Raw genomic sequence first — 18898 nt, 5'->3', positions numbered from 1 at the left:
CATTGGAACAGGCTGCCCAGGGAAGTGGTTGAGTCACCATCCCTGGAGGTATTGAAAAGATGTGTAGACGTGGCACTCAGGGACATGGTTTAGTGGTGGACTTGGTAATGTTAGGTTAATGGTTGGACTCGATGATCTTTAAGGTCTTTTCCAACCTAAATGGTTCTATGATTCTATGACTCATCTACCACATTCTAGTTAACCAGAAGTAGTACTGATATATCTTCCAAATATATAAATATTTATTACTTCATAATAAAAAGTATTACAGGGAACATAATGCAACCGAAACTGAAATCTCACTATTTCAGATATATATCAACTATACTTATCATCTGAAAATTATCTCAACAGTCACAGTCTGCCATGACAATGGTAATTCAACAGAGAGATCATGTAGCCGTCAGACTGGACAATCTCATATGACTGCAGACAAAGACTTGTACTTTAGTGGGCTTCATCCCAACATTTGTATTTACCAGACTCCTGGTAATACTCCAGAACACTTCTTATTTTTGGCGATTAAACTTCACCAACCGTACTCTAGTATGAATCATATGGTTCTATTTCTCTGTGATTTGAATGTCTGTTTCTCAAATGAGTTTAAACATTATCCTGCTCGCTAAATTCAGGAGAAATGAAACAGTACAAGAAAACACACAGCTTTTTTCCCAGACCTATGTCTTAAAAAACAGACATTACAACTGCTAACAACACTACTGAACTGGCTGATTTAGTTTGCACTGTCCCTTACTTGCAGCTCACAATAAGCAAACATCTGCGTAATAATGACAGACCACTCAAGACTATCAAAAGAGAGCTTTGCTGTGGTATCAGTGAACTGGGAAGAAAACTCTTTTATCCTTTCCATCCAGTTTTCAGAAGACTTCAAAGAGCAAACATCATACAACACCAGTCCCCTAGCCAACTCAGTCACGTATTTTTGCCCTGCCCTTCAAATTAATCAGTGATACTAGTTTTTCCTTCTAAGTCATAGAAAAGTAATCATTAAAATCAGCTCCGCAATGTGAATGACAGTGTGAGACCAAGTAGGTGCCAATTCATGGCCTAGCCTAAGAATCTTCACTCCTTCTGTATAACCTTTCACAAAGTGCTCTCCTCAAAGTTCTCAAAGTCACCATCTGTCATTGCTCTATTTCTGTCAGTAATTACAGTAAATTACCAACTGATATGAAGATTATCAAAATTCTGATATTACCTATTACTACTGTTTAACAAAGTCCTAGCTGCATGTACATCCTGTCAGCGTATGTGCTTACTTTTCCTTCATCTCTTTCATTGCTCTTTCCTGTTGCTATATCTACCTTTAGATTTTATCCTAATTTAGATTTTGGTTGCAAAGGTAAAAATTGGCCCTTATTTAATCTTCAGCTAAAAAGGGTACAGTATTATTTGAGGGTCTTAGCGTTATTTTAATAGATTCAAGAAAATGGGAAAGCCCAGTTTCCCATAAGAAGCTGAGGAAGAACACTCGACAAATTGCACTTGAGGTGCAACTCTTTCTTTTTTTTTTTTTTAAATATCTGATCAGAGGCTGGAAAACTACATTATAGTCACAAAGTTAGCTTCTTTACAGGACTTTATATACATGTGCTTGACACCAGTTAGAAGATTAGGATACCTAATAAAAACTAAAATAAAGTTACTCAAGTACTTAATTGACAAATCATATTCAACCATATATTAGGAATCACAATCACGTAATCACAATATATATTCTGCATGAAGACAGAAAGAAAAAACAGTGTACTGTTTTTATATTACAGAACTGCAGTCAGTATTTAAAAAAAAAAACCAACAAAAAAATCCATATGATGGTTTGCAATTTTATAGGAAAATTCTTTTGTTTCCACACAAGGATCAGGTGGCAGTACTAAATTTTATCTAGGAAATGCAACCACAGACTGCAATGTTAGTGGTTTTTCAGAAAACAGTAACCCTCAAATTATAATGTCTGTGGTTACAAACTACTACAAACTACTTCTGAAGTCAGACATGGTTAAAGTCTGCATGCAGTGGCCTACTCCTTTTCCAGACTTTGCAAGCATATTAAAAATAAACTGATCTAAAGGCAGGGATCTCTTTCCACTCAGTGCTACTAACTTGTGTGCTTCCTCACACACTCAAGTTTATACAACATTTTTTTTAATGAAAAATGCTTTTCTGTGTCCTTATGGAGTCACCATGGTCTCCATAAACACTAGACACACTAATGTTTCTGCAAGAAGGTAGAAAAACAAGAAGAAAGTGAAACTGAAAACACTGGTTGGATATCTTCTTGAGAGAAATGTAAGCAAACTCTCCCACTGAAAGTTGAACAATATAGTAAAGCCAATAGAAATTGAAGATGTCCTTTGAAGAGCAAGTTCTTCTCCAGCACATTATGTGATCCTGTATTATCCATAGCCTATTCGGGTAGGAATCATGATATTGAGAAAACCCCCCAACAACTTCTTGTATGAATCCACAAGATACTGAACATGAACAGCAATGTTATGATAGTCCAAGCCTGTTGCTGAAAAAATATCTTTTCTTCTTCCAAAGATTAACACTCTCCCACCCAATCAAAATCCTACAAAGTCTAACAAGGTTATTCCTGGAATTGCAATACCAGATATGCCATTTTGCTGGGTATTTCAGAAACACAGAATAAATGGAGTATTTCAAACTCTGCCTCCCCCATAGGATTCTGCAACCTATGTATAAGGTGAAACAAATAACAAATGGACAAAGAAAGACTGATAAACTGATACTATTTTATATTCCCTTAACTGGCAATGCACTCAATGCTTTGTATATCATAGATGAGAAGAGTTTTGAGGATGTATTTAAGGAAATGAAATTAATATTATATGTCACGTGGAAATCCTCCCAAGTACAAAAGCATCATAAAAGAAGGGAAAGCGATGCCAATATCATGAATGTTTTATAGGTAGAAGTTGATCTCCTAGTAACAAATACTATAAATAGAGTGGATAATGATGAGAAAGAGACAAAAGCAAACTGTGAAGCAGAGACAAAAAGCAGTTTATAGCCTATTTAACAAAAAGAGTGATGGAAAGCCCAAAGTAAAGGGCTGGAAAGTGATCATTATGGCACTATTCTGAAAGGACAAACTATAATTGTCAGGACAGAAAAAAAAAGATGCATTAATAAAAATACAGGAAAAGTGGGAGCTTGGATGGAGATTGTACCTATGTTGGTATATATGATATGTCATCTCTTACAGATATGATGCCTAAATGACCAGCAACATGTAAACAATTATATTTACAATTAGATCTGAAACAAAACCATGATACAGTCCAGATCAACAAGCAACATGGTTGGTGTTGAAGGTACCAGAAATATTTGGAGAGTGGGAAAGAAGAAAGGAAAAGACTAAGAGACCTATTGAACTTCAAGTGATAGTGATGCATTCATTAAGTGCTATCAAAGAGTTTTATCAGTGTTTTTAGTGTAGACAAAAATAGTGCTCAAAGTGGGCATGGAGGAAAAAGTGAGTTAGGCTTCCAATTCAATATGAGCCAAGAGGCAATCTTGCACAGAAAGCATAAAGCAACTATTCTAAACCTAGGGAGGCAATAGTTCCGATTCCTGCTAAAGAAGCATATCATGGAGTACCACAGAAAACTACTGCCAAGCAGCTACCCAGTGGTATCTTGCCTCTCCACAACATAGGGGTTCCCAAACTAGCCTATCTCCTGCCCTGCCAAAATTACCAGATAGCCTGTTGCATCACACAGAAACAAGACGCAAGATCTGCAAGTTACAGGAGGCACAGATCATTGGAAAACACCTCTATCTTAAAAACAGTATGATTTCATAATAAAGTTGTAGGGAATATCATAATACTATGTAGCACATCACTTAAAGTGGTAGAAGAAATAGATTTTTGCACCATCATCATGGGAATAGCAGCTGAATGCATGTTTACACATAAGCAGTTCAGGAGAAAGTATATGTATGAAAGAGATGAACAGACAGGATGGAAAGAGATTACAGGAGATCAAATGAGAGAAGTTCTGCAAGGACAACCCTGAAAACTATTGTGTATAACAAATGAAGAAAATAAAGACAGATAAGTGGATTCACAATATGAAATTCATTCACAGATTTCAAAATCAGGAAAGGGGCACGCGCTTGCACTCAGTGTTCTCTACTTTTTTAAGGTAAGGAAACTGTGGTGCCAACAAACAAAATCCCATAGTTTTGACACCTAAAAAAGATATGTCAGGGAATCTATCTGCAAAAATAGTCTTACTGGACAATAAAAAGGTAAGACAAATGTATAATCCCCATATATTTTCTTTTTTCCTCATTCTATCCTGCAAAATATTCATTATACACCTACTGATTTGACACATGAGAAAAAAAGAAGTCTTTTTTTACAGAATTGGGCTAAAGGTAAGACAAATGTATAATCCCCATATATTTTCTTTTTTCCTCATTCTATCCTGCAAAATATTCATTATACACCTACTGATTTGACACATGAGAAAAAAAGAAGTCTTTTTTTACAGATTATTGGGCTAAGAAAGGGCCATTCTACAGCTAATAAATCTGACTGAAAGACAGAGTGGGAAATAACTTTTTAGACAAACTTTTTTATTTATCAATACTTCCAACCTTCTCAAATACAGGGCAATGAGGAAAAATATTTAGACAAATAATAATTTTCAACATAAATTTAACAGTTAAGTTAAGCAATAGTAGAAAAGAAACAAAAGCCAGTTCTTTAAGTATACAGCCAATGCCTTCATGTTTTCACTTATATATCTTTTGTTCACTTACATATGACTAGGTGTGGAAATCCTTAAGGCATTCAATACAAAATTGATTCAGCCTTGCCAAAACTATCAACAGAAGCACTCCCTCAAGCAGGTGAGCATGAATACCAAAAAACTTTTAATAATGTAGCAGATAAGTAGCCATTAATTTTCTGGGATTAAGCACCATGTGTTCTAGATGTTTTGCTTTTACCTTCTAAGTAATGGCATATACTGCTACTCATGAACTCATGGAAAAACATTAAATATACTTTAAAGCTCATACAGTACAGAAGAATCAAAATTTTTTCAACTATTTAGATGTTTGCCAGTAAAATTACATTAATACATCCCAAGATAATAAATTATATATTTATTGTTCTGCAAAGAACACCACCACATGAACCCTCAGGAGTGTGAACATATTCAATATACTGCTACTCATGAACTCATGGAAAAACATTAAATATACTTTAAAGCTCATACAGTACAGAAGAATCAAAATTTTTTCAACTATTTAGATGTTTGCCAGTAAAATTACATTAATACATCCCAAGATAATAAATTATATATTTATTGTTCTGCAAAGAACACCACCACATGAACCCTCAGGAGTGTGAACATATTCAAGTGTCCTGAATGCTTCCAGATTGACCTAGCAAAGACTATTGGGAAGTTCACATTTTTTTTCCATAAGCCTTTTAGTTAACTTTCTTGCAAAAATATTTGTTCTTTGTATAGTTGTGGCTTGGCTGAATGATTCACTGCAGCCTCAGTTTTCCTGAAATACTTTCCCATTGGTAAGATCATTTTGCCTCAATGCTTTTGCTCATGTCCAAGAGGAAGCAGAGTTTATGTTAGTTCTTTTAATAAATTAAAGGCCTTTTTTTTCTAATTATTTGCAGCCTTCAGAACACTTGAGTCTCTAATGTATCTGCTGTGTGGATTATGGCAATGATGAACTCAGGCTCTTTTTCCCTTGAGAATTAGGGTAAACTACAGTAGATTATACACAGTATTTTAAATTTAAGCTTTCAGGAAATGACAAGGGTGATTCTTTGCTTCGAGTGCTTTAGGAGAGTTATTAATTTCAAGCTATGACATGGACCTAAATTTCCAGGGCTTATCCTGCAGCTGCCAGCTTTCACTTTACTTTTAATGACTTTTCTTTAAAACGAAAATTGTGGTGTATAAATTCTCTTTAGCTTCTTTTGCTACTTCTCTACCCCCCCGCCCCGATTTCACCTCATTTATGTAATTGAGTATTTAGCTTTGTAAAATTATAACAACTACCATGCAGAGAGCTCTGTGCAAGGTAGCATTATAGCTATGGTAGCTACTGCTATAGCTAATCTGCATTGCCCACTAATTATAAATACCATATATTATCCTTCAGTTTTATCCAAAATTGTATGGATCTCATCATCCCCCATCCCCAAAGAATTTTTGGATTTTAGTTTTTTCAAAGAGTAAAAATAAGCTGAAAGAAGATGACAATGGGGAGCACTGCCCATTGTTTTTTCACTGAAGTTTATAGTTGTACCCCAGGAGCTTCACTGCAATTTTGAACTCTAGGGAAAAAGCTTCTGCTTCAGCCAACTTACCTGTTATAGTTTCTCCTTATCTAGAGGGCAACCACTTCTTTATTCAAGTAAGTGTTCTAGAAAAAACATTCTAGTGGAAGAATTTCACCAAGCATTTCTCTCAACACTGACAACTACCAGACATATTAAACTCTCCTTGCAGGGAAGTTACCACTGTAAAAAATGCCATACAATGTATCAAAAATAATAAATAAAAAAAAATACTGGAGACATGCCAGGCTACATCTAGCCTGCTGAATATATGAGTTCTTCATCTATAATGACTTTTCAGTGTGTTGTAAAAGAATCATGAGGCTACTGTGCAAACGAACATTATCTTTTGATTAAAGACTACTCACTTTCAAGGAGAGCTTATTCTCCCCGATTTAAAATGCAAGTCCACCCTCCCCAAAACTAAGAATCCTCTTCTGAATTAAAAAAAAAAAAAAGGATCTCTTTTATAAAAGCACTACCCACCTGGATAACACATGTATAAAGCCTGAAGATGCTGCCAGTCTCAACCAAAAGGAAAATCTTTTGGACTTCTAATACCTTACAGCCTCTTGAGACAGTGCTCTACAAAAACTTTTACCATTTCCTTGGTGATACAATACATGTCATTTATCCCTTCAGAGTTATAAGGATTGAAAGAATAGTATCTTCAATTTAGTTAAAAATCAGACGTCTCTAAGTAAAGACCTCAAGTCACTGGAACAGTCAAAACTTTCAGGAAAACAAATGCAATATTCATGTTACTTTAATCCTTTAATTTCTTTAAAAAAAGAAGGGGGTATGTCAAGGTTGCTCCATCAAGCCGAAACATTAACTCAGTATGTCTTATTTCCTACTTTCACTGAAGATTTATCTTTACTCTGCTGTTTCTTATTTGGTAACAAAATATTTGATATTAATCATGAGTTATTTATTAAACTGTCCCCAAGTCCCCAGATTTTTTGCTGGCAATGTTAAATTAATAAAATAAATCTTATATGGAAGTAGCATCTCCTTATCTGCAGACTCATCTATCTGACTGAGGACAAACAATTTTTTAAACACAAAGTTTTGTCAAGCATGAATATCTAACAAGTAGAAGCAATCTGCATAAAACTTCCAGATTTGCATCCACTATGGCTCTTCTTGCTGGCCACTCTGCAGCAACAACAACAACAAAAGTCTAAAAAAATACCTGTATCATCCCCGCACAGTAAACATTAATCTTTTCTTCTTTTAAACAAATTATTTAGAAGATGAAAGGAAATCTCACCACCTGATTCAGCAGAACTGTGATCTTCAAAGCTTTATTGTTCTTATGCTAAAATTGCCTGACCAAAGAAATGTTAACTAGCATACTTTAAGGTTTTTTCCAATTGCTTTCTCACATATAACCAAGTTCTACACGGTTCTTCTAGTGCATGTGTTTAAAAACTGGTGAAGAAAATAAAAATTTTTTATTTTATAAAGAAAATTAGTGGATAGTAAATTCCTCCTTTAAAACAAAGAATCAAGAGTCCTAAACATATTTTCTGGTCTAGAAGGCAAAGGAGAAGCCAACAAATTCATACCATTATGACACAGAAATCTATTTTCCCTCATTTTCATAATTTAAATGTTTTACAGATACACAATGGTGCTGCAGTTTTTAAACTATGTCTTTCCCATCTAGTTTATCAACTCTTGCCCCATGCATATGACAATGTCCTTTTCCCTAATGGTTCGTCTAGTTTTACTTTTCAGCGTTCTACATTGATGTGCGTCTTCTCTGTTCTTAATTTACAGCCATTTGTCAGAAACTCTTTTTCTTAAGGCCAGGGCTGTAGGTTCTTGGCTATGATTCTCAGCGCCTGCTGACACTGTAACCCAGCTTCTACTACCAAATTCACAATTCTCTTGAGGTCCTGTTTGGCTGTCAAATTTGGGGTCTCAATTTCTTCTGTTTTGTTCTTATTCAACTCTAACACAGACCAAAATATATTTAAATCACATAAATTATAAAGTGGGTTTCTATCTCTAAGAAAATTATAAAATTTTGAATGTCTTCAAGTTTTTCCAAGAATTATTCCTAGAGTTACTTATGAGTGCCATCACCAGAAGCCATTCTGCCTCACCTATTTGCAGAAGACTACAGTGACCCTTTCTGATCTTCCTCTTTCAATTTTGCAGACTTACACTATTAGTGAAGGAAAATTCCTTCTCTTTAATACTATGCTTAATTTCTTTGTTTTAGTTCCAATCAGTAAAGCAAATCTCTTCCAATTAACCTGCAGCAGAATAAAATTAAATTTTAATCTAGGTTTCTATGACAATTACTAGTGTGATACAAGACTAAAAAAGAAAAAGATGGAGAAGTAAATATAAAAATGTCTTTTCTTTCTCACACACTGATTATTTCCTCTGGTGATAAATTGAAGAAGATAAACTAAGAGAAGAGAGATTTTGTTAAAAACAAGTCAGGCTTCTCTTTCCTAGTATTACGTTCCAAAATCATGCGTTAGTCAGAAAGAAAGTTCTCTTTCTTGAAGTAACAGTACTGCTTTTGAAGCTCTTTTTATATGTCTGATACTAAAAGATTGCATGTTCACTTACATTCAACTACACTTAATTGTTTGATTACTTGGTACTAAACATCATAACAGTATCAGGTGACAATTTTGAAGCAGGAAGAATAAAGAATTATACAGCACAAAGAATTAAATGAGGCAAGTGTTACATGGCCACAATTTTATATTTCACTATCTAAAATGTTAGACTGTATGTTTTACTTTTGGCCGTTACAGAGCTGACTTGACAGAGTATGTTGTCTAAACAATAACTGCAAGAAAGTCAATAGCGCAGTTACAGCTCTTGAAAGAGAAATCTTATAGTAAAAAATATAAATAAGAAACAATTCTGAGTGGAAGGCTCTACCCAAAAAAATTAATGTCCGCACACAAACTGTCTGTAGTTCCAAGTGTTTTTCATTGCTAAACCAAAGTCACATCTGACACCGTATATAAGCTATCAGTTGGCACATTAGCTCTGCAGGACTTCTTTTGTTGTCAGACAGAGAATTTTAGCAGTTGTTGTATGTTTATAATAGCAATGGCCTAAAGGAGGCAGGCAAGTTCTTGGCAGAGGTAACAAGTGAAAATTTCTGAAAGAAACAAATTTCTACATAAAAGTCCATCCTATCCAAAGAATTTGTACTCATTAATCAGAGAATAAAGAGTGTAACTTCAAGTATGCTACACATTTATGTGAGAGAATTTTGGATCTCAAGAAAAATCTGCATTTTCCTAAATTGAAAATAGATTAGGTATTTGAAAAGTGAACCTAACTCAAAGAAGAAATCATCATATATTATAATATGAGATAAATTATTCCTGCTACCATCAAAGTTGTCAGAGCTATTCAGTATTAAAAAAGATGGAATTAACTAATGCCACGTGACTACATAACAGAGAGATATTTACAGGAGAATTAATCACAACACTCTCCAATACCTCAGTGCTACTCACTGTCACAACAAGTACACCACTAGATAAACCAACAGTATCAACTACTTGATCAACTAGCAGCTTCAGCTGAAAAACCTGTCCTTCTGAAAGGCCTGAATTTCTTCCTCAGAAAAGCACTGACATCTCAGTATATTTAAGACTTTCTCTGAAAGAGTACATCCATCAGTATTAAACTACTTCTAATATCATCCTGTCCTGTGACAACTTCAAAGGCAATATCAACAACAAGAAGAAACTCTAGCAGAACGCTCCACAGGGAAGGTAAACCTACCCTGAGTCACTGTCAACTTAATCCGCCACTCTCCCACCCCTGGGACATTTTACATGCTCCCCAAATCCATAAACATAGAACCCTGGCCGACCTCATGCATCCAGCTACAGGACTCCTTCACAAAAGTCTTCAGGATTCACCAAAACTCTCCTCAAACTTCATTACTATAGTCACCCTCCTGTTAATCTCTTCATGTTCCACAAGCTATAAAATTGCTGTCTTTTTCTTTACTGTAGTAAACAACTACTTTATTGCTCTCCCTTCTATTAACAGATCCTCTACACCACTGGTACCAATTCTCATTCTGGATAGTCTAAATGATTTGTATCTAACTAAACCCTGAGCAATTGTTCTCAGCTTGAATTTAGCTTTCAAGTCAGCTGCTTATCTTTTTGTTGTAGAGAAGAGTGAGTGTCTGAAGGCTTATCAGTATAGCAAAATTACAGCCTTGAAAACTGACATCTTATATAATATAAGCAACACAGTATAATAATGGTATAGCATCAAAGCCCAACTTTTTCTGTAGTTGATTAGGTATGAGGTTAATAATTCTGTTTAACACTGGAAAGGGAAATGGGGTCTGTTTCTAAAGAGTTGATTTTTAAACTTCTGTGATATGCTACTTTACTTCTATTTTACTTCAAATTCTAAAGGTTTTTTTTTTTTGTTATTCAGGACATTAAAAAAAAAATACAGTAATATCAAATTCCAACACCTGAATGAAACATATCTTGTTTAGAATTCTTCAGACTATAACATTCAAGTATGCCACCAGGAAATCAGTGAATTTACAGACTGTTCCCCCAAATATTTCCAGCACCAGAGACTACAAAATTCAACTTTTGGAAGAGTAATTTAACTGCTACTATAATATTTTAAATTAGTGTTTCCTACAACTGTTAAAAGCAGTGTTGGGAATGTGTTAAGTAACATACAATTATCTTTATAGAAGCACCTGTCTAAAAAGTAACTCTAGAAACATTTCTGGTTCGTTAGTGGTTTAGGTTTCAAATTTTCATAACCCTCTTTTTATTTTGTACCTATTCTATTTTTTTGTGTTAGAAAAGTATCTTTTTACCAGAAAAGTATCTTTTTACTAAGAGAAACAATAGAATTCCAGCATAATAAGGAAAAAATGTAACATCTCTTCTCTTCCATAGGTATAAAAAAGAAAAAGTCACCTAAACTGTCTACAACATAAATGCCAGTATCTGAGCTAGTCACCTTGGGCTCCTTTTGAAGTTAGTGGACAAAACCAGGCACTTAAGGGGCATGATTCATCTCATTTCAATATACGTACCTGAAAAGGTCGCAGGAATTTTGTTCTCAATGTGCCAACTTCTCTCCATACACATAGTCTAGATGAAGATAAACTAACAAGATTGATATTTGCAATGCACAGCAACTAGGTGCAGTGATGAATGATAGATGTCACAAGAAAATCTACCACAACATGAGGAAGACATTCAAAAGAAAAAATAAAATACACAAAGCAGGTCCATGGAAGGGTAAAATATACTAACTTGATTATGCTTTCTTTGCTCTTGCATGGCTTCCCAAACAGCCTGGGCAATCTTATGTCTGTCACGTTCTGCTTTCCACATTTTTCTTTCTTCTGCATGAATCTTCTCCATATTTTTCCTCTCCTCCTCTACTGCTTTCAGAACAGCCTCCCGCACAACTTCTTTTTCAGCCTTTGAAACAAATCAGGCACACATAAATGACCAAAATACCCAACATGGGTGCCTAATACATATTACTTCTTGTAATGAGATTTATGAGCTGACAAGATATAGGACATGAATATTTTCACTTCTGAACTATGAGCTTAAATTTATCTTAAGGTGCTACCAAGCAGGTATTACCACTGCACAATGACAGAAAGAAAAAGAAAGTTACAAGCCAGGATCTTAAATTCCCACCTACTGAAAACACAATATATCATAACTAGCTTACTTAATGCCAACACAAAAAACATGCAGCAGAAACCATGTAAGAGTAGGTACACCATGGGCCTCTCTACACTGCTTGGTATTCCCATATATGAGATATTCTTGCTCTTATCTACAAGTATCTAAAGTCCAAAAACAGTCTGAGTGCTTTCTGTGGCAAAGTAGCCAATACATACGTAAAACAAATGTGTCTTCCCTCCCAAAACTCCTCAGCGATACATTCTACAAGAAGTACTGTCTCATATTTTTTTTTCCCCACTGTTTATATTCAACCATTACATGTTTATATTCAACCATTACATGAAATCATCAGAAGACACACACTGAATTTGAAGTAACAAGGACAGCTCTACACATGCTGACCCACACAAATATATTTATCAGGAAGACAATCATTGCATAATATCTACAAATAAATAATGGCAGGCTGAAGTTCAAAATAAACAAACATGGGGTGACAAACCACACCCACACCCCCCTCAATTTTAATAAGCTTACAGGTCATTCCAATGCCCTTTGGTGGTGATTACGGAACTGGTCAAGTGAAGTTATAAATGGCAAAAAATAGTGGGTCCCTCAAATACCTACACTTATAAATAAAGCTGTTTCTTGCAATTCATTGGGACTTGATTATTTCTTTAGACATATATAAAATATAATAAAAATGTAAGTTGAAAAAATGTCCTATTAAATTAAGATATTTTATTATACACACATTTTCCCCTAGATACCAACCATGTAACAGATGTTTCTTGTGTTACTGAATGTTATTCAGAGAGGTGCTCAGCTAGTGTGCATATACTACCTATGAAGATACACAGGAAATGATAATATAGCCTAACCAATTGTGCTAGGTAACATACATCACTAGTTTTCCCTAGCTAGCTCATTACATGTAACTGAAATTTTGTACTGGGATCTGCATCAGTATTAGAAATGAAAGATAGCTTAACATTTACAAAATTACTGTCCTAACCCCAATGCACTTAATAATGAAATAGACTGAAGAAATCATATTTAAAAAAGTGAATACTAACTTTTAGCCAAACATTAACTTAAATAAAATAACTGAAAACCTGTTAAAACGTCCAAATTTTTATGATTTATAAAATAGTTCTGTCCTCATTGAAAATGACCATATTTAACAAAAGTTAAATAAGACACAATGCTAATTGTCTTAAGATCATCAGTTGACCCTGCTACCTAGCTCTTCAAATCAAGATGTATTGATGTTAACTGAAAGACCACGAAACCAGATATTCAGGAAACACCAACAACCGAACTGCAATATTGTGACTTCCTGTTACAAACTAATTCAGAGGCTATCTTAGACAGAATAAGTTACACAGACTATCTGTATTAAGGAATAGGATATAGCAGATATGTTCATGATTTATAGAACTAGCTTCTTTTAAACACAGATGAGAACATAGAGTTTGACAAATTTAATTATGAAATGAGTTGCTGAACTTGGCATTTGTAATGACACACATGGAATCCATATTGTATGTCTACTACTTAACAGGAGATACCTTTGCAGCAGCTGCCACAGCCTCCTTACTTCTTTGTCTTTCTTCATCCAAACATTTGTCAAGCACTTCCTGTAAATGTTATGAAAAATTAAACTGCAATACACAATAAAGGAGTGGCTAAAAATCATTTCAAACAGTCAAAGTGCTTGAGAAAGCTTCCTCTTCCTGTCAATGATTGTGACAGGATCATTCCCAAGGAACTCCATGGTGCAGATCAGACCTGTTTTTTTTGATAAATAAAAGCAATACCTTGTGTTTTTGCGACTGCTGCATCAAAGCTTCTTCTATCTTTTCTGATAACACTTCCTTCTCTGCTTCCAAAATGTTGAGAAGACACTGATGCTATTTGGGAGAAAACATCCATATTATTGTAACCACAGTCTGCTAGTAAAACAGACAAAAAGAACTCATCCAAGACACTTCGGTTTGTCGGTTGCTTACAAACGACTTAAAATATAGATTCAGTTCAATAACACACACAGCACTCCTTTAATTGATTTCATGTCATGAAAAAAAAATTACAATAAATGTTTAGCTTCCTGATTATCTAATTTTTCCTCTCAGTCTGAAGACTATTAGGAAAGAAGTTGAAAAAAAAAAATCACTATATAAAGGCAACACTTACAAAATTTATAAAGATGATCTAAGCAACACCACACTTTAAACATTTAATTTAAACAGCTGCAGATTTTAAGTTATGCTTGCACTACCTCTCAGTTATACATATAGAGGGCAGAAGACAAATAGGTTTTTTTTTTCAATCATTTGTGATACCATGAACTTTGAAAGCCAGGAAATGAGAGCAAAAGAGAATGCGTCTTTCTTCTAATTTTCTTGTAATCCAAAACATTTTTTCAGGGAGAAAATGAACACTGAAATAAAGTGGCCAAGTAGTCTATACATAGATGTATAATCTGTCAACTGTTCTTAATAACAACCCATTTATCTGTTTTTCACTAAACCAAGTAAAGCATTTCAAAGATGTGGGTTTTGTCTATAAGAGCTAAGCTGTTTTCCAAAACTAAAAATTATTACTGGAAATTATTGATGTCGGATATTTGTCATGAGATAATTGCTAGCAAAAAAACCCCACTTTTTTACATGTTATTTAAGAGATGATATCTTATAACCTTAAAGTATACTATCCATATATCCATAATAATATTTTACAAGATCACCAAAAGGAAAGTGTAACAGTAGAGTTTTATATTAATAAAAGTGTGTATCATGAACACACAATTTTATACACAAACACTTATGCAGGCAAATACCCCTTTCACCAGCATTTCTAAGAAACAGTCATTTCCATTTCATGAATATTATGTCTCTAATGGCAGCTAGAAATACATTACCAAACTGCAATACTATGTTCTGAAAAATATTTTTTCATTTGAAGAATAGAATAGAAAACTTCTAGACTGCATTTTAAAATAAAACACCTATCTGCCCTTCCAGGATAAACATGTAAAGAGGCATTTCCTTGTGAATTTACTTAAAATAGGGCTGAATGGAGCAGACATATTCTAATGGAAAACACCTGTGGAAGGAGTGGTGAAATTCACATCATGGATATACTTAATGATGTGTAACTAACTTTTCTCGTGGAGTCAGTATTTTAAGACATGAGCTTTAACTATCAGGGCACTTATCGAAATTATTTTTTCCCAGTAACTCAAAGGTGAAACAATAAATGGATTTTATTAGTTAAATGATCTCCATGACTCTTCACTTGACTGCACAGACTACAAATCTGTAATTTCACTTTTATTTGAAAGAATGACACAACAGAAGACAAACATATGCAAATATTTTATCAGACATATGCCACAAATCAACGTTTACTAATATTAATTGAAAGACTGAAACTTTATTTGCTTCAGTCAAGAATCAGCAAGAGACTTTCTACGGAGAGCTCATTAAAGAAAATCACATCTATCTTTAAGACACCTACATTAGAATGGCAGTCAGCTTGTTCAGCAAGATTAGAATTTTTAGTGTAAAACTTGCAGGCATTTAATTCCAGTTTGACTGTGACCATCAGATTTCTAGGTTAGATATGAAGACTGTGTATGCATATTTCAAGTTGCCATAATGGGCCAGCTACCAGATGTATGTTACAACATTCCCCATGTGACTACAATTTTCAGCCTTTAAACTTCAGGGCAGTTTTAGAAATTTTATTTTACATATATGTGTAAGAAAACATTCAAGCCCAATCTGGAAGTCCTGAAATAATGCAGACATTTGCATTAATACAATATAGAACATGTATACATGGCCAATGGAGACAACTAATGTCTGTTTTCCCTGCAGATTAAATACTTTCATGACTACAGCCTTCCGCATGACCCCAACCTCATTACTCAGCAGTCTACTTTTCATAAACCTGTGGTAGACCTACAATCCTGAAAAATAGAGATATTGGGACCAAAACTTTTTTACAATAGAGAAACCTGAAAAGTTCTGATCTTTAATACACCTCTGAAGTGAAAAATGTATCTCCTTCACTGCAGAGAAGAGTGACCAACTAAATCCAGAGATCAACTCTGTATAAAACAAGAAAATGTTACTCCAGCTGGTTGTTACAGTAATAAGGAGTTTAACAACACCTGGACGTATCTGTCAAATTCAATCAATTCCATGGAGATACAGCATACCAAAGAAATGGAAATATAGACAGCAGTGTAAAATAAATCAGTTTGCTTCTTGTGGAAGCATAAAGGGAAATCTTTAAAATACAATATACTGCTTTTGCTTGCCACTTTAACTACAGAAAAGGTTGCCTAATGAGTAAACAATTACCATTAAAATGAAGGCTGCTGTGACTGCCATTTGCAGTATGATCACTTTAATTGAGCTTAGGATCTCCTATTTCCTTAGTAGATTAGAAAATCTAGATGGCATTACATTTTGAGTTTTATGGAATTCACAGAAATTCAGTAAGAACTGTACTAAGAATTGTATCTCTGTATTAAAACACACTAGTTCCTATTTTTCAAGATACTAGAGGTAACTTTGTGAGCACATTTAGAATGCTTTCAATGATTTTTGGCATATTTCAAAGCAACTTCTTTTATATTACATAGCATCCCCATTTCTCATGGAAACGTAAAATTTATACTTTCAAGATTGTAGGCCTTTTGTGAATAGCTTGGCATGTCCTTTCCTATTATAATGTAAATGTTTATTCATGTGGAATAATCGTTCCATAAATGGTTACCTTCATATCTGAACTTCCAAAAGTTCATATATCATCACAAATGTTGCAACAGCTGTCCATACAACCCAGTAAAGCAAATTCTCTTGTACTAGTCCTAGAGAAATACCTTGAAGAACTGTTTATTTGGCTTCAGAATTTGTATTTGGCCAAATAGTTTTCTTTTTCAGAGAGAAACGTACCTCAGCTATTAAATTACATAAATTATATGAAAAGAAATAAGTAACTGGAAATAGACAAAGAAGAATAAAATAATGTGAACTGCTTCTCCCTGAAACAGGTCCTGAGTCCAGAAAACCCATATTGCATAGTTAGCATAGATAAAACAAAAAGGATGAAAGCTTCCATTCTGCATGTAAATAATAAGCAATTTAATCAAGATCTTTCATTTTTTTCACAGTACTGTGCCCCACAGTAGTATTAACCCTCATACAGAGCCATGGAATCTCCTTGAAAGCTGTGCTTATTAAAATGATGTAAAGTGAGCTCAGTGGTATTATTAATCCATTTTATAGAAAAGAACGCACCACCTTGTCATCTGAATTCCTTTTTACAGAAGCACAGATCTTTCAAGGCATATTCGGGTACCTAGGTTATGCATAACACTTGAGCAGAAAATGTGGGAAGTTATGGACAGTAAAGGTTTCTGTGCATTCCCTCTTCTGACAGCGATCAAGGAATTTTAGCTATTTCTGTATAATGACAGCATTCTGACAGACTTTGAAAAAAGCAGTAATGCAAAGGAAATGATTAATGATTGTATGAATAGAATTCCAAGCTGTTAGTTTAAATGTCTCTGCACAGCAAGCTATTGTAACCCCTCTGGAACTAGTCTTTAAATTAGGGCAACTCGCTTTGTACTTCAGATTTTGAAATAATCCATATACCTTCTAAGTAGAAGTTATTGTATACAAGCATTAGGTACATTAATTTTCTAGATGTATGCAGAATGACTTTGGACTGTGGTACTAAATGGCCACGATGAAATTTATATACAGTCAGTGCTTCCTCAGTCAGTCTTTCAGATGAAGTTATTAAAGGGAGTTGAAGGTTAAAAACATATAAAAGGTGACAGTTTCACTTCAGCACTTACACATTTGAGAACTTTCAAGTGCTCTTGTATTTTTAGCTAACAGGAAATAACAGGATGTTTTAGGTTCATTTACTTGGCTTGTAGATTTTTGTTCAACTATAGCAAAGGTCTCTTAACAATACAGAACATTGCTGAATTAAAGATCATATATGTGGAGTTAAAGCCCTACACGTAAGCAAACTTATCCCATAACCCCCTCCTCTTCTTAACATAAATAAAAGCTATAGAAAAGATGTGAGTTGAATGAATCTCATTCAGCATTTCTAGTTTCCACAGGTAAGAATTATGAACATGTTCCTCTCTCTGTTAGACAGTATTAAAGGAATAAAGGAAGAGCACTAAGACTTAAGGCACCACTCTGAGCTATCTAAACACAGAATTTTGATTCCCAAGCATTGTAGAGGCTACTTTCTCTTAGGCTCATCCGGACATCAAAGTTGGAGGTCTCCTGGTAATTGTACCTGTCAGGAGGATATTGCCCATACTTCAACAAGTAAACCTAATAGAAGTCTTCAAGAAAGAGTGATCAGTCTCCTGTAAGTAGGCTAATGAGTTCATCAGACCTAACAGTCCTATGAAAAATAATCAAGTCTATTCCAGTTTTCCTGTGAAAGTTATGATGGAGACCTACTTATGGAGCCTCACGTTTGGGAAAAAAGCACCTAACCTGTGTAGACTATAAGACAGTATCCATGAAGTTTCTAAATGGAAGTTGAAGTGAGTTTTTTCCTTTGTTAATCAACAATCTAAGAACCAGAAAACAGGTAGGAAAATTCTAAACATGTTGGAGCTTTGAATCCAATTATCCAGCTGTTATTAAACAAATATATCTTACTGACACTCTGGACTAAAATGCTAAAATGGACATAGATGAAAAGTTATGGCTACAGATAATCTTAAAAAAAAAAAATTGTCCTGAACTGGAAACATGGTGAATGAATCAGCATGAGGCCAAAATAAAGCTCA

At 34.4% G+C, this 18898-nt stretch overlaps 1 protein-coding gene across 3 annotated transcripts in view; it reads right to left on the bottom strand.

The window, feature by feature from the left end:
- CCDC91 (coiled-coil domain containing 91) overlaps window positions 1–18898 on the bottom strand; it is a 173765-nt gene that overhangs the window by 43680 nt on the left and 111187 nt on the right. For 2 of the 3 annotated variants that reach the window (XM_009288497.2, XM_009288496.1), the window contains exons 9-11: window positions 13872–13964; window positions 13623–13691; window positions 11662–11832 (exon numbers count right to left, since the gene is read on the bottom strand). In XM_009288497.2, coding sequence (XP_009286772.1) covers window positions 11662–11832; window positions 13623–13691; window positions 13872–13964 — 333 coding nt within the window. The remainder of the gene's footprint in view (window positions 1–11661; window positions 11833–13622; window positions 13692–13871; window positions 13965–18898) is intronic. The other variant, XM_009288498.1, reaches the window with a different exon arrangement.

This window comes from Aptenodytes forsteri, unplaced genomic scaffold (assembly GCF_000699145.1).
Source record: "Aptenodytes forsteri isolate BGI_AS27 unplaced genomic scaffold, ASM69914v1 Scaffold73, whole genome shotgun sequence".
Classification (NCBI taxonomy): Eukaryota; Metazoa; Chordata; class Aves; order Sphenisciformes; family Spheniscidae; genus Aptenodytes; species Aptenodytes forsteri.
The sequence above is the reverse complement of the archived record's forward strand: the minus strand, read 5'-3'. Positions and strand labels throughout refer to the sequence as shown.